This window comes from Centruroides sculpturatus, unplaced genomic scaffold, assembly GCF_000671375.1.
Source record: "Centruroides sculpturatus isolate CEXI.00-Female unplaced genomic scaffold, Cexi_2.0 scaffold320, whole genome shotgun sequence".
In the NCBI taxonomy this organism is placed as follows: Eukaryota; Metazoa; Arthropoda; class Arachnida; order Scorpiones; family Buthidae; genus Centruroides; species Centruroides sculpturatus.
In genome coordinates, this window is record NW_019384745.1 from 347,778 (window position 1) to 364,677 (window position 16,900).

At 28.4% G+C, this 16,900-nt stretch overlaps 1 protein-coding gene across 1 annotated transcript in view; it reads left to right on the forward strand.

The window, feature by feature from the left end:
• Positions 1-344: 344 nt before the first annotated feature.
• Positions 345-16,900, forward strand: part of LOC111628436 (mucin-5AC-like) — a 242,134-nt gene continuing 225,578 nt past the window's right edge. Inside the window, exons 1-2 of the mRNA XM_023372220.1 lie at positions 345-531; positions 783-851. Of these exons, the coding sequence (XP_023227988.1) occupies positions 444-531; positions 783-851 (157 nt within the window). The 5' untranslated portion in view covers positions 345-443. The remainder of the gene's footprint in view (positions 532-782; positions 852-16,900) is intronic.

A 16,900-nucleotide genomic window follows, 5' to 3' on the forward strand; every position in this document is an offset into this window, starting at 1 on the left:
GTTAGAGGTTAAATTGGGTTATAGTTAGTCTCTGTGTATATTAAAAAACATAACAGTTAAGAAAATTATAAAAAGATTTCTACATATGTAGGTAGTACGAACCAAGTTTACAACAAATCATATACGTATACAAAAGCAGCAATAAAAGTCAAGCAGAACGTTATGCAGCTAGCGTGACATGTGACATTATCATAATAAATCATATACTAAATATACTTAAAGTTATTTAATTAACATAGTCTCATCTTATCAACATATATAATGTTAATATAATTTCCAATGTTTATCACACAACAAAAATTTTTGACTTCGTGTCTGTCTNGTAAAATAAATTATTCTAATAGTAAAGCGGAAGAGTATAGTAACGACGGCCACAAGGAGTATTTGTGTAGATACATGTGACGTCACGGGTACGAAAAAAAGGATCGGAGAAGGATTTCAAAATGGCGTCAACGGAGGAGAGTTCAACGAAAAGTGATGGACAACTATGGACGGTTTGGGCAGAATCTATCGATTGTCAAACACTTGAAAGTAAGTACACTTAATTTCCGAATTAATTGATAAATGGATGAATTATCGGTAACTTGAAACGTTTCGGCATGTTCAGTTGCCTTTACGCCACTGAACCTGTTTGATTTGTATATTTCATTTAAATGCTATGAAATTATGACGAATTACGGATATTATGATAAGTTTGGAGGGAGTTTGATGATAACCGAGAGGAATTGTGACGAGTTTCGTTTCCGGCCAAGACTCAGTTCCGTTTGTTTTGATCTTTACAGATGAGGACGACGAGACAGAAGAGGAAAAGAAGAAACGGGAAAGCGATGCTATGAAGTTAAGACAAGAAGGTATGTTTACATTAAATAATCACAACTTTAAATAAGGTAATGATCCATATTTGTTTACATTCATATTTAAAAAAAAGAAAAAAAGAAGTCACACAAATAAGTTTTATGTTTATACATTTTTTGAGTAAATACTTGAAAAAAGCAAAGCTAAAACTATTGTTTATGTAAATGAATGCAAAATATCTTCTGTGTAAACATTAGTATTACAAATCTATCATATAGCAATATATACTTACACTTTTTACAGTATAATGATAACAATGTTTAGCATTAAATAAGTAAGTCAAATTCATTACATAATGTTATCGAGCTCGTTTATTACAATTATGAGACTTATCGTATGGTAATTATTTAAGCACCATTGTTGTTGTCGATGAACGGATTGATTTAATGCTATTAAATTTATTTTCAATGTCGACAAATAAATAAGATATCGAATATTGTTTAAAGTACAAATGCTGGCGTTTGTGACTTTAAAATTACATATTTTAATGTGTCGAAAATTAAATGAATTTGTAATTATAAAAATGGAAACAAAAATTAAGAAATTATTATTATTTTTTTTAAATTATACAATTTGAGGTTAGCATCTAAAATTATCTGTTAATAAGGCATGCTAAAAAATTAAAAAGAAAAAAAATTACTGAATTTCTGAAAATGTATTATGGATCATAAAATATTAATAAATAAAGAAATATTGATTTTAAAACAACAAAATCTTAATTATACTAAAGGATAATAATTATAATAATCCTATTGAAAACATAATTTTTAAAAATTATGTAATTATATATATTAACATTTGTTTCTGGATAATAATCATTTAATTAAATTTCATTTTAACTAAACTGAATTTAGTTTTTATAAATACAGAATCATCAAACTTTTTTTCTTTAGCAAACTCAAACAATGCATTTTATATGTTGTATATATTTCAATGATACTATAGAAGTAAGTTTAATTTTTGACAAAACTTTGTCAATTTATTGGCATATAATGTTTTACCTTAAATGTTAAGAAACTGAATAATAAAATTGAATTATAAGTTGATCTTTAAATGTAAAATTATATCTGTATATAATGCTTCATGTTTTTCTGATGATTCCAAATATTGTTTTCCAGTCAATTTTATTAATATTTTTATTGTGTATATTTTTTGTATAAAAATTACAATAATGTTACTTCTTTTTGTAGGAGTAAAGATTTTTTAAATCGGACTTTCTTCAATAATAATTAGGTTAAAAAAAAACTTCAAATTCACATATAGACATAGATAAAAAAATCAGTCTGAATAAAACTCATCTATCTGAAAGAATTTAGGTTTTATTAAAAACTTTTCTCCTATAGTAAATACTTAGTAGTTATTTCTACTTGTAGTAAAAATAATATTTTGTATAAGAAATAACTATTCTACTATACACTTCTAAGACTAGACGCAAATTAATTTCACTTTAAAAAAAATTAAATCTATTAGCTAATGATTAGAAGTATAATCAATTGTTCAGTAACTTCTTCAGCCTTTTTTATATTAAATATTTAATCAATCATTTTAATACACAAATTCTTTAAAAAGCAATGTTTATTTTGCCTTATAAATGATCCTTTGTCAAAATTATGAAGTTTCTGTAAATTATATTTAGAATCAATACTTCAGTAATTTAATTATGTATCATAAAGTAATTTGAGGTAATATTTAAAGCTTCCATTCAATCAATTTTTATTTTTTAATAATAATAATAATATATAAAAACATTTCAAAATATTACATTTTTATTTAAATTTTTTTTTACATTTTATTCTTTAAATATATATAGCAGATAGTTTTGCATGATTTATAAATTCAGATGTTTATGGTCATTTAACATGTAATTATGTATGTGCATTCTGCTACTCTAGAAAACAACGTTTTAGAAATGTTTTTAGACAATTTTAAAATAATTTAAATGTTTTGTTATATTTGTTGTTTTGTTTTTTTACATATTTAATGTAGACAAGAAAAAAAATTTTATTTGTGAACTTCCTTACCAAACAAATTTTTTTTTTTTTTTTTAGATCTGTTTCTACAAGTATGAAATATACATAATCTTAATTATCTGTTCTGATGTTTAGTTACCTTTTTTGATTTTTATATTAATATTATATATTAAAAATAGGTTATTTAGTAAAAACATTGAAAGATCAATAAGCTGTTAATATATGTGGCCAAATGGATAAAGCTAGTGAACACTGGTTATGGGTTTTTGGTTAAAGGACTGGAGTTTTCTGGGTTTTCTTCACATTTACAACACATAAATAAAAGCAGTTTCCCATAGAAGGTTCTCTTGGGAGGGATCCCCTTGGCAGATTGGTGACATATTGTGTTGCTATATTCAAACAAAATAATTATTAATATATGTAAGAAAAGTAAACATATGCTACATATTTTATTTTATATTGTATATGTCATACTAATAATTATAGAAATTTTCTTGTCATGTTATATTATGTGTTTAAAAAATGTTTTTATATTATTCATTTTACCACCAGAAGAAAAAGTAGAAAACTTTTATTTAATCACTAGCAATTTTTTTTATCCTTATATATATATATATCATATCCATGTTTATTCATTTTTATTATTGTGAGGAATGAAATCTTTAACATACATACATTGTTATTTTAAAAACAAAAATTAGCTGTTGAGTGAAGTCAATTTGACATCTAGAGAATAACACATTAGTTTTTTAAAATAGTATTATACATCAATTTGTATTAATATTAATAGCTCAATTAATACTAAATATGAAATGAAACTTCCAAATATTTACTTGCTATATTTAGGTTAATATGGAAATGAATGATTCTAAGAATATTTTAACATAGACCTAATTATCACCTAATGTTTAGTATTATGCAAATGGGAACTTTCAAGGCAAATGCATTTCAACCTAAAAGATACATTGTACAGTACATCTTAAATTTATTAAGTAAAAAAATCAGTTTAAATTATTCAAATTTTTTTACATTATTAAACTTCAGTTTTTAAGAAATATTTTTAGGTGTTTGAAATTTTTATTTTTCCCTAATTTTTGAAGACCTTTTTTTTCATAATTTTCAACTTTATCTGAAAGCTTTTCTTTTAATGTTTGATGGTGCGACTTTTGACATTTCATTCAACTCTGAAATGAGTTTGAGCCACAATTCTGAGACAACTCTCTTTCTAGACATTTCTGAATTATTAATCAATAAATCTGATGCTATTCAAAATTATAAATAGGTAGAGATACCATCTATCTTAATAATAAGTTCTTAGAATTATTCATTATTGTGTTAGCCTAAATATAGAAAAGTCTAGTAGTTTCATTATTCAATAAAAAGGATTTGTAAAGTAACATCTTAATATTTAGTCCTTAATCAAACATTGATTTAATAACATTAACAATATTTTAGTTTAAAATTATTTCTTTTTAATGAAAATTTTCAGAATTTTAAGTACTAATTTACATCTGACATCTCAATACAGTAGAACCAAGCACTGATTAATTGAGGTTCAGCATTATCTAAGGCAAACCTGTAATTCAATATACTACATCTCATCTCCTTGGATCTCCATCTTTTACTAGAACCTCTGTGTTTATGGGTTACTCAATGCAGAACAGATTGTTTTTCCATTCTTTCCAGATAATACACTACTTTTCATATACTGTAATTCATAAAGGAAAATTTAAAACAATAATATTATTCTGGATTTGTTACAAATGAATCACTTTGAAATAAGCTTTGCCTTGTGTTTTTTACATAGGACAGAAGCATCCACATAGCAAAGTTCCTATGAATCTGCAGCAGACAGATTTTTTCCATCAATGAAGAAGACAATCAACAAAATGATTTGTTTCTGTTACTGTTTATCATTTAACTTCAATGTGAGACAAATCATTTGTATTAAAATGTAACTACAATAATAAATATTTTTAACCTCTTAATTTGCAGATCCAAGATAACTTGGTTGGATGATACTGGCAAAAATGCATGGGCCCTGAGATCATCAGGATGACAATACTGGCAGTTGAGGGGGGAAGGCTGACTTGAGGGTGTAGCCTTGGGAAGGGAAAGTATGGAAGTAGGATTAGGAGGAGGAAGAAGTGAAGTTGATAGTTTGAGAAAGATGAGGATGGGATTCATGAGCCACATCAGGAACCTTTTATTAAAAATATATAAGCAGAGTTATAAGAGTATGAAAATAATTATTTACATTGCTGCACTCTTCTTTTGTAACTAAGTCCATAAAACAGCTTAATACATTAAGCTACATAATTCATAAATCAACATAATACCTCAAACAACATTACTGTGCAATCATATAATTGTGTATAGAAAAACCCACTTTGGGGTTATTATGGTGGGATCGTAACTGAAGAGTCAACATGTACACTTTGGTGATGGTTGGTGATGATCACACTGTTGGCAAAACTCTTGAAGGCATTGTAGATGTCCTCATTGCTAATAAAAACACTGGGGTTGTAAGGCCATTGGTAGCCCTCCTTTCTAATGGTCTTGATGAGATTGTTCCTTTGATAGATGTGTTGGGGATCTTCACTCCTCCCAAGCGTGCAGGGGCATAGCTCATTGCCTTTATGGAGAAGCACAGGTGGTATAAACCAAGATCACCATGCTGCATCAGAAGCTGCAGTAAAGGGAAGGATGACCACAGATATTTTTGGTGTTCCTCTCTTTTACAATTGGTAGAAACTGATAAGTTGTGTGTTCAGTTGTGCTGCCATCCCATGCTGCCAGCTGTTCCAAGTTATATTCTGAAGTTGGCGTGAGATTCAGCCTAGGAAAATCTTTGTGTAGGTAATTCTAGTTATGTCATAGATTGCATTTTTTGGTAGGAGGTTTGATCTCTCATTTTCTGGGATCCCACTGTACCCTCTAATACAATTATGGTCAATGGTGATGTTTTGAGGCAGATTAAGGCAAATCATGATGATTTTGTTGAGTGTAGGTAGCCATAGGTTCTATGCTCTGATTTGGTGAAGAGCCATATGGCTATCACTGCAGATGCTGATAGCTGAGGTTGCCAGAGTTCTGTTGGATGTGCTGGAGTTTACAGAGGATAGCCAGAGACTCTGCCTGGTTCACAGAACAGTGAGCTTGAGCTGCTAGGTGGAAAAACAATACTGGTAGCAATGCATGGGTCCTAAGATAACTTAAGCAGTGACAGATTTAATGTTGCATAATGTATAAGCTTTAATAAACATGGATAATCTCAAGAAATGAAATGAAAAATAATCTTAAGAAAATCATAATTGTATAAAAGAACAGTTATTTTTGTATTTGCACCTAATTTGAATGAATTTTGTAACTTTCATAAGCAGGCTTATTGTGCATATTGACATATATTTCACTTATATACATAATAATAATGATTGCTGAATTCATATATATAGGTATTCCTTGATTAATGCGGTTAATTAATTAATCCCTTGATCCTACCATGAATATCAAAATCGCATTAATCAGAATACAGTATCTACGTTAAGTAAAAACAGCTGGTAAGCTATGTGAATTAAAACTTTTTCTGCTTATATAAAGGGATTGCTGCAATTAATTTTGTGTGTTAAATTCCATGTTAAGCAAGGGATACCTATATTACTTAAATTTCATTTGTGTATTGATGCAAAAGAAAGTAAAATTGTTTTTCATTAACTCTTTTCTTGTTTGGCCTCACATGTAGATACTCTACACAATTATATTCCAATAATGATTTCTGTGAATAAAATATAACCACTATTTTTTGGATGATTTCTGTCAAGCAAAGCATGCATGCATTGCACATCTTTCTTCAAACAAACCATTGTGTTATTGCACATATCTTCCAAGAAAAGTCTATATTAAGGAGTTAAAAATATTGTGTGTGTTAGCATATAATAAATGATGAAATAAAAAATGTTTTATTATAGGTGATTTAATCATATCCAGACAATCTGCCAAATTATCACACTATTAAAAGCCATTATTGATAATTTGGCATATCTTCTTATTTGATTAATTGAAAAGTAAGTTTAGAGAGTTGTCTATACTGTAGGTGATTTTTAAATTCACTGAAATGTAAAAAGAGGCTTAAAAGTGATACAGCGTATAAATCTTTTATATTTTTAATCCAAAATGGCTATATCCATCCATTTTTTTTTTAAACTGCAGTTTCTGTTATCTGAGATATCATTAATCTGCATTACCTTGGATAATTAAGGTTTTACTAAAAAAATTTTTTTCATTATGATGAAATGTTCATGAAATAAATAGCGCTGAGGACACTGTCTTTTCAGCATTATCTGTGTTTTAATAACGAAAAGAAATGCTCATGCACTTTCGACGTAAAAATGTCTTCATCAGACAAAAAACACAAATGTTAGCATAAAATTTTAAATTTTAACATTAATTCATTCTAGATGGAACACAGTTATGAAATTTGCAAACCACTTCAAGATCCTCAAATTTTGTAATTGTGTGTTCCATCTAGAATGAATTAATACAGTCGACCTCCCCATAAGACAGTAGATACGTTCCATTCTTTAGGAATCCAATTTCTTACGAGTCCTTCCAATCACAGCCCGACACGTGTCAAGTTTACGGACTACGGCTGTTTGAAAGGTTTTTTTCCATAAAATTAATCGATTCTAGACTAATTCGACTCAACATTTCCAAAATACGTATATTTTTTTTTTTGGAAATAATCCATATAAACTACGCTATAAACAAAAAATTGTAGGATTACTTACCGAGTGTGCACCATTCGACATCGCCATTGCTCAAGCTTGTTTTCGCCGCGGAACAGCTCAGCAAACTGCGGCCGCGATTTCTGATGTTATTTTTCTACAAAAACTTTGCTGAACTTTGGAGACATCATTAATATAAATAATTTTTATCACCGTTGAATAAGAAATGTTTCTTTCACAAGAAATGTATAAAATTACAGTACTGTATTAGACTTACGGTACCTAATTTACATACTGTACAGACGATAGTTTGCCTAAACTCTCCGTAGCGTGGCGCCAGGCAGCGGAAAATATATATATAATTATAATAAAGTTACAATAAATTAAGTTAATATATAATTATATATACTTAATATATAATTACAGTAGACCCCCCTATAACGCTTAGATACATTCCACGCTAATCGAATTTTACGTTGTAGGAACGATTATATACATGAGCCAATCGCAGCCCGATAGGTGGGAACTTTACGGACTAAGGCTGTTCGAAAGGTTTTCTTCTATAAAATTAACTGATTCTAGACTAATTCGACTCAACATTTCCAAAATATGTAAAATTTTTTGGGAATAATCTGTATAAACTATGCTATAAACAAAAAATTATAGGATTACTTACCAAGTGTGTACGTTCGACTATGCTGTTGCTTAAAGCTGGTTTTCATTGCGGAAAAGCACATTAAACGGCGGCCGCGATTTCTAATAACAAATTTTTTGCATAAAAATAACTTGACCTTTGGAGACATCATTAATATAAATAATTTTTATGGACGTTGAATAAGAAGTGTTTCTTTCACAAGAAATGTATAAAATTAGTGCTGTATTAGACTTACGGTACCTAATTTACATACTGTACAGACGATAATAAACTCAACTTACTAGCCTAAAATCTCCGTAGCGTGTTGCCAGGCGGCAGAAAGCATATATATAATTATAATAAAGTTACAATAAATTAAGTTAATATATAATTATATATACAGTACCTAATTTATATATAATTAATATATAATTATATGTACAGTACCTAATTTATATATAATTTATATATAATACTAAACAGACGATAGCAAACTCAATTTAGCCGCTCCGTAGCGTGGCGCAGGGTCGGAGGAAAGTAGTTCGGCTGCTCATCCACTATTGGTCCAGACTCTATCAATCTTGTCGCGAAACGACGTTATAGGAGGTACTTTATACGAAAGTTTCTACAATTTTTTTGCTACATTATAGGAATTGTCGTTATAGGAACGTACATTATAGGGGGGTCGACTGTATATGTACAGTATCTAATTTATATATAATACTGTACAGACGATAGTAATCTCTCCGTAGCGTGGCGCTTGACGGCACGGAAAGTAGTTCGGCTACCCGATGACGTTTTACGTAATTATAGGAGTTTTTTACGGATACTGTCGCAATTTTTTCGCTGTCTTATAGGAATCATAATTGTAGGAACCCGTTTTATAGGGGGTCTACTGTATTAAAATTTAAAATTTTATAGTAGCATTTGAGCATTTTTTTTACCTGATGAAGATGTTTTTGTAAATGTCAAAAATGCTACCATAAGAATTTCTTTTTGTTATTAAATACAGGTAATGACTTCAGACTGTTCCAGTGCTATTTATTTCAGAAGGTTCTACTGTATTCATATTTAACAAATTATCTCATTTAAAAATTTAACATGCTAAAAGAAAGTCATGTTTTTAATCAGATATATTCTGTAATAAGCAAGAAAATTCTCATTTAAACAAAAGATCGGTGTGACATCCAACCCTTGAATTCAATATTCTGTAATACATTGAATATTATATTATAATTATTTGAACACTTCAGATATAATAGGAAATACTTATTACATATAATAATGATTTGTGTACATGTGATGATTGTATGTTTGAATTAATATAGCTTAAGGAAAATCATTTCAATAGATTCATTCATGTGTATATTTGAAGTGGAGCATTAGCAAAGCTTCTTCTATGAGACTTACAGAATTGTGTTTGTTCTCAAAATCCACTTGATAGATTTTGATTAAACTTAGCAATCTTTCATTAATTGTGATGTGGAATCCAAAAATTCAGACAAATTTTTTGCTCTTTAATTTATTTTAAATAAAAAAGAAATTGCACTAACTGGGGATAAAAATTAAAATCAAATTTTATCAATAAAAAAAAATTTTACAAAAAGTATTTTTATTAAATTTCCATAATAATTAGCAAATAATAGTTAGTTTGACTTTATTAGACAAAAATTAGGCTAATTAATTTTATACATGCTATGCAATTTGGACTAAAAGTAAACGGTGGAGCTATTTCCTTGTATTTAATTTAATGTAAATTATGAAATTTAACTACCTATTTTTATTTCAGTTATAAAATAATTGTGGATAAGGGATGCCGTAGTTCTATCTTTTTGTTCTCTGTAATTCTTACAAGTGAGTTTAAGAATTTCAATACAGCATTTCCAACATTTAAAGGTTTTCAATGACAATGACTTTATTCATTTAATTTGTTGTTGTAAATGCATTTTGGAATGATGTATAATTTTGTTTCCTCTTTAATGCTTATTAACTTAAGCCACCATCTTTTATAACTATTTTAACATTTGCCTTTAGTCTAAATCATGTAATAGCTATAAAATTGGTTAGCCAAATTCTAACTTAATGGTTTATCCATTCTTACTGTTTCATCATTAGAATATTTTGGGTTTGGTTGTATTCATAATAATTAGTTAAAACATTGTAAAGTGTATGCCAAATTGATTTGCACGAAAACTATAAAGAAGCATTCTAAACTTAATTTTCTCTGTAAATTGTAAAGTATGTTGAATAATATTGCAAAAAATTTTGTTAATATATGCTTCATTGAATTGTATGTTGAATGCTACTTTATATTATAAAATCTGAGTATTAATAATAAATAAGAAATTAACTGCTTTCAGATTAATGCATTTGGCAGAAACTGTTTTTATTCCTATGTATATACAGTATTAAAGATACTAAAATATATATCTTGTATCTTTAGTTTTTTTTACTGTCTGAATTTGAAAAATGAATGTGAATATTTAAAATTGTTTACTCAATAAATAGGAATATAAAATTTTGCATATTATTATTTTAGAATGTATTTAACTATTTATTGTTTATCAACTTAGATTAAAATTGCATTAAATATAGCATTGTGATTCAAGACCTAAGGTTTAATATAGGATTTATATTATCAATATTTATAAAAGCAGTTTATTGCAAACTTCTTATTTATAAATAGTTTTCTAATTATTTTTTATAGCATTTTACATCAAACAAATAAAATTTATTAATGCCTGAGTATATATGTCAAAAATCATCAAATGTTGAAGGGCCAGATATTATTTGGTGTCTTTTGAAGCTTCTATGTTTTCATCACATTCATTAAAATTTTACAGTTCAAAGGGACTGTAAAGGGTTCTGTTATAGCTGTTATCAGTTAGAAATGGATTGTAGTTGAGAACAAACTGTTGTGTAAATTTTTTTCAGATTGAATAAATTTCTTTAATACAAACTTTTTAGTGCTTATTCTTAGATCTAAAGCTAACATTTCCATGTTTTGTTTATGACTTCTGTTTATATAGCAGTGATTCAGAATTTCAGTTTGTAGTGAAAGTGCTCTTGGTAGAGTCATATCTACTAAGACTTCTGTCAATTTAACTTTTACATCATTACTTAAAGCTTGATCTGTAAAGACAGTTTTTGTTCTCTTGTAGATTTACTTTTCAGTCATCGTTCCAATGTTCCTTAAGAACAACATATATACTTCTTTCTCTATCTTGAAGTTTAGAGACTAACAGTAATTCATATATCCCAGGTCTTTTTAACTAATAGGCTACATCTTTTTATTTTCAATCAGATTTTGCACTGTCAGTTTTCTTTGTGATATTTTTAGATTAATTATTTGGAATTAAGTTTCATATGAAATACAATATATCTTGAGTCAGTTTTAAAACTGAGTATTTCTTTCATATTTTGAAACTGTGTTGTATCTTTATATTAGTTTTTCAAAACTGCAGTGCAGCGTAATAATCAACACTTGGCATAACTCATTCATTTATTTCAGTTCAACAAAAACTGAAATAAATGAATGAGTTATGCCAAGTGTTGATTATTATGCTGCATTGCGGTTTTGAAAAACTGAGTATTTCATTATTGTTTATTATTTTATATTGAAACATTTTGTTTGCAATATACTTATCATTGAATATAAAATACAGTGTAAAAGTAAAAATATTAACTTTATTTCTGGTTACTTCTAATTTAAGCAATCAATGGTATTTTTAACTGTTCAGTAGTTTGTGAATGATAGTTTATTATTGTGTCCAAAAAAATTTTAAATGGCAATTAGTCACTCATATATTTATTTTACATATATTGTATTTATTCTCATAAATAGCATGCTGTCTATAACTTATTTTCAGTTTGCAACTGTACTGTTTATTAGCGATAACTATTATTTATATTCTTTGACTGTTATTTCACAATGACTATTAATGGAATAAATCCAGTAACTTTTTCCCACTTTATTATTATGCAAGCAACAATGCAACACTCAACACACTCACACTTTATTTCAACACATGGTAAGAATGAAAATGCTGCATAGACTGCAATTGTTCAGATCAAAGCTTTATCTTCTTTCAATAGATGGCATGTTTACTATTAGAGGACATTGTCCATAACTTTTGTTGTATCTTCTGACACAGACCACTCTTCTATTATGAAAATTTTTAAATCTCAAAAAAATATTTAATGTAAATTAAATGCAATGCTAAAAAATATTGTAGCTTTAGAATAATCCCAAATATCAATCTATTAACATTATTAACATCTGATATATTCAACTATCCACACTGGAAGCAGGATCCAGAATTCTATTCAATAAACTATAATGAGACTTGAACATGTTTTGCTGTCTGCTTGGCAGTAATACTGTATTTAGTTATATTTTATAAAACACAATTGTGGAACACACATAATTCACATATTACATTAAAGTTGTAAGTACAGTAAGACCCCGCTTAATGCCGTGGATGCGTTCCTAGACGACAAAGCGCTAAGCGAAACAGTGTAAATGAGGTCATTGTAACATAGAGTAAATAGGGATAAGGAAACATTCGACCAAAAATAAACAAATTTTACTTTAATTTTAAGTTATTTTTTATTAATTTTTATATTAAATATATTATTATAATATATGTTAAATAACATACAAACATATGCACACAGAAATGTAAAGTTCATTTTTTGTGACAAAAGTCCTGACTTTTCTGAAATTCTTGTTCTTTTGCAATAAAGTCGTGAAGTTTCATCTGTCGCTTTTTTCTTTCCTTAAGCAAATGTCAGTAGCAGAAGATTGCATCCAAAACTCCTCATTTTGCTTTTGCACTTCTTTCAAAATCTCTATTATTTACTACAATAAAAATAAAAACCATTCAAGTATCCAGCATAATTCTTTAATAACATAAAAACGTTTTCAAATTATGCTGGATACTTGAATGGTTTTTATTTTTATTGAATTTATTCTCCAGTAAGCAAGTATTCATTCACTACAATTTGATCAATAATTTTGGTTATCGTTACCAAACTTTTACTAAGGAAATCTGTAGAGAAATTTTTTGGGTTCTTCGTTTTCAGAATCTCTATTTTCCAGTTCCACACGAATTCTATGTTCTGCCAGTTCTTGAAGGTCGTCGTTGGTAAGGCTCTCACCAGAAATGTAAATCCTGAATATACTGCTCATCTATATCTCCTAGTCCTGCTGTATTGATTAGGTTGAGTTTGGTCAATCTAATGATACAGTGATAGGCTCTTTTTTGCTGAGAATTCTTGGATACCTTCAGCCATAACTTCTTCCACACTTTTTTCGTGCATTTATCAGTTAATTCTTGCCAAGCGAAGTTGATATTTCCTATGGCATCCATGATGTTATATTTTTTCCAAAATTGCACCAAACAAACATAGATTTAAGGAAAGTACAGTGCTACGACAAATTGTCATTTTTTGCTGATTGGTTCATGTTCGCAAATAATTGTATTATATACGAATTAATGAAATGCAGCAATAATTTAAATTGGTGTAAATTTTGAGCTTTTTTTAGGCTTCGAGCAGACCGCATTATATCAAATCCATGTTAAGTGAGGCAGCGTTAAGTGGGGTCTTACTGTACATTGTCTATTGACACAAGACTTAAGTTGTATGCAATACCAACAGTCAACTGACACTAAATGGGCAACTCATAAGTCTCATATGCAATACCATATGGATAAATTTAAAGTTATTACAAATTTCTCACTGCACATCTTAATGTTTTAAAAAATGTATAATCCTGAATATTTTTGGGTTTACAAACATTATTTTTTTGTGTTCTTTTTTGTACACAGAAAAGTAATGTTTTGACAGTCTAACAAAATTGCATAGTCAATAATATGACAGACAATTATAATGCTTAATCAATCTGCAAAAGTGCATGCCATTAAGAGAATAAATCTGCAAAATATATCACATGAGGATAGTTTAAAAATCACATAACTATTATAAACTATTATTTTTTTGACAACTTAATTTAAAATTGTCACAATAATTTTTTCTCTTGCACACATACAAAAAAACTAATAATAATAATGATAATGATAAAATAGAAATATTAGCACTGGGAATTGATGAATTGTCACAAAATTTTTGAACAAGTGAGCAAAGTGAATGGGGTGTTATGTTGAGTAAAGCAAGTGGGAGTAGGTAAGTTAGGTTGAGAGAAGATCAAAATGAGCAGGGATGGGAGGGTTGAGCTACCTGCCCTGTAAGAGGTAGAGTTGGTTTTTTATGGGAAGTTGAATTGTCTTAAAATTTTTATTACAAACTAAATGTATTAGGAGCAAGTGGGCCAAACCTATGGAGTGAGTAAGTGAAGTAGACCATTTAACCATGGAATTGGAATGTTTTTCTGTAAATGTTAAAAACATTTTGACATCTAATATAATGTTAAAAAGTAACATACTCTGTCTTGTGACATTAAAACTAATGTTTTATTCAAAGTTGCAAAGTACTTTGGATATTTTATAACTATCCTCTCTGGGCTGATTTGATTAAACTCAAATCTAACAAGATTTTTCAGATTTAAATAAAATTGGAACATAATGAGGCAACACTTTTTTAAAATGTGTAGTGTTAATTTTACTAATAAAATTTTTAAGAATAAACATGAAAAATTGATCAATATTTTTTGTAATTTTGTAAGAAATATAATAAAGTTGCTGAATTTTATAGTTATTAGAACATGCTTGTATCTTCTTATTCAATACAGAATTTCCCTTTTTGTGGAATTATATTTACAGCCTTTTTTAAAATCATGTAAAATATAAACTGTTTTATTTCATAAAACAAGACCCTACCATAAGGGGTTTGTTTTATGAAATGGTTAGATTTCCAGTCCACTGTTCATTAAGTGAATCATTTATAAATTGAGGAAAAATTGTAACCTGTTTAAATGAGACTAGTTTCTTTAGTTTGAAATTGACTACTAAAAGTTAATACTTCAATTTTTAATTTAAAAAAATATACTTTTTTTATAATTACTTTATATGAATAATAATTATAAATAAAATAAGACAGAATATACAGACAATACAATAACATACAAGACAATAAGATAATAATTATAAATTAAAAACATACTTGAAAACAGTGACATAATGAAGCAGCCTTAATGAGATATGTCTGATTGAAGATCATTTAGATTGACAGGCTCCAAGATTTTTCTGGCTGAGAACTGCAATAATATTCCTTGTCTTCTCCATCATGTCATATAAGGTGTCTGAAAAATTACTGTGCAGTGAGAAATTTGTAATGACTTTAAATTTATACATATGGTATTGCATATAAGTTATAAGACTTATAAGTTGTCCATTTAGTGTCAGTTGACTTTTGGTTTTGTATACAACTTACAAGTCTCGTGTGCAATAGCATATGTACAGTATAACTTTAATGTACTAACAAATTTTTCACTGCAAAGTAATTTTTTGGACCCCTGTAATATGGTTTGAGAGCATTTGTAACAGCTGCCTTTTTGTCTCTTTGTTAAAGCTTCTTTAAGTGTCTTTATGGTAAGGCCCTGAGTGGTACCATTTCCTGAACTTTGTTCTCTTCACTGTTCTCTTTAGCAAGTTGTGCTGCCAGCTCTTTCAAATTTTCATTGTCCATGTCTTTCTAACAACTCATTGATGTTGCTATTGTCAAAATTCCCAATGTCGACATTTTAGCTATTCTGTACACATCATCAGTTATATTTGAAACAGACTCAAACCCGAAAAATGAAATTGCACCGGGCCACAGTTTCTGTCACATACCATTCGTAGGTGAATGATAATTTTCAGACTGCTGAAATGTTTATGCTCTTAGGACCACTTGCATGGGTTTTAATTTCAAGATTAAAAAAACTCCAAAAACTGGATATGTTACTAAAATTAATACAAAAAAGGCATTCCAATAAGAACATATACCTAACTGTTTTTTTAGAACATTCTAAAAACCAGTTAGGTGTTTGTTCTTATTGGAATGTTTTTCCTGAAGTCGATAATTTAAAATGATCAAAAACATTAGAATAAAGTTATATACCAGACATGGGCAATGCGGCTATTGCTGAAAGTATTAATTTCTGCTTTTTATTATTTTTTTTACAATTTTATTTCCACATTTTGTGAAAATATGTTTATTAAAAAAATTCAATATTTGTTTTATATTATATTTATATTATCTAATAAAATTGCGGTACAGAATAAAAAAGTACAGAACTGCGACTCTCATGCATTTTGCGAAACCTACTTTTTGGCTCCCACTGAACTTTTGCTTGCCCACCCCTGTTATATACACTGCATTAAAAGATTTTTTGAGTTTATATATTGTGAATTATTTACTCATTAGTATACAGTAGACCCCCCTATAACACGGGTTCCTATAGTTTGGATTCCTATACGATGGTGAAAAAATTGCGGCGGTATCTGTACAAACATGGTAAAAAAACTCCTATAATTCGGTAAAACGTCATCGGGCAGCCGAACTACTTTCTGCCGTCCAGCACCACGCTACGGAGAGTTTAGGCGGGTAAATTGAGTTTACTATCGTCTGTACAGTATTATATATAAATTAGGTTCTGTACATATAATTATATATTAATTATATATAAATTAGGTACTGTATATATAATTATATATTAACTTAATTTATTGTAACTTTATTATAATTATATATATACTTTCCACCGTCCAGCGCCA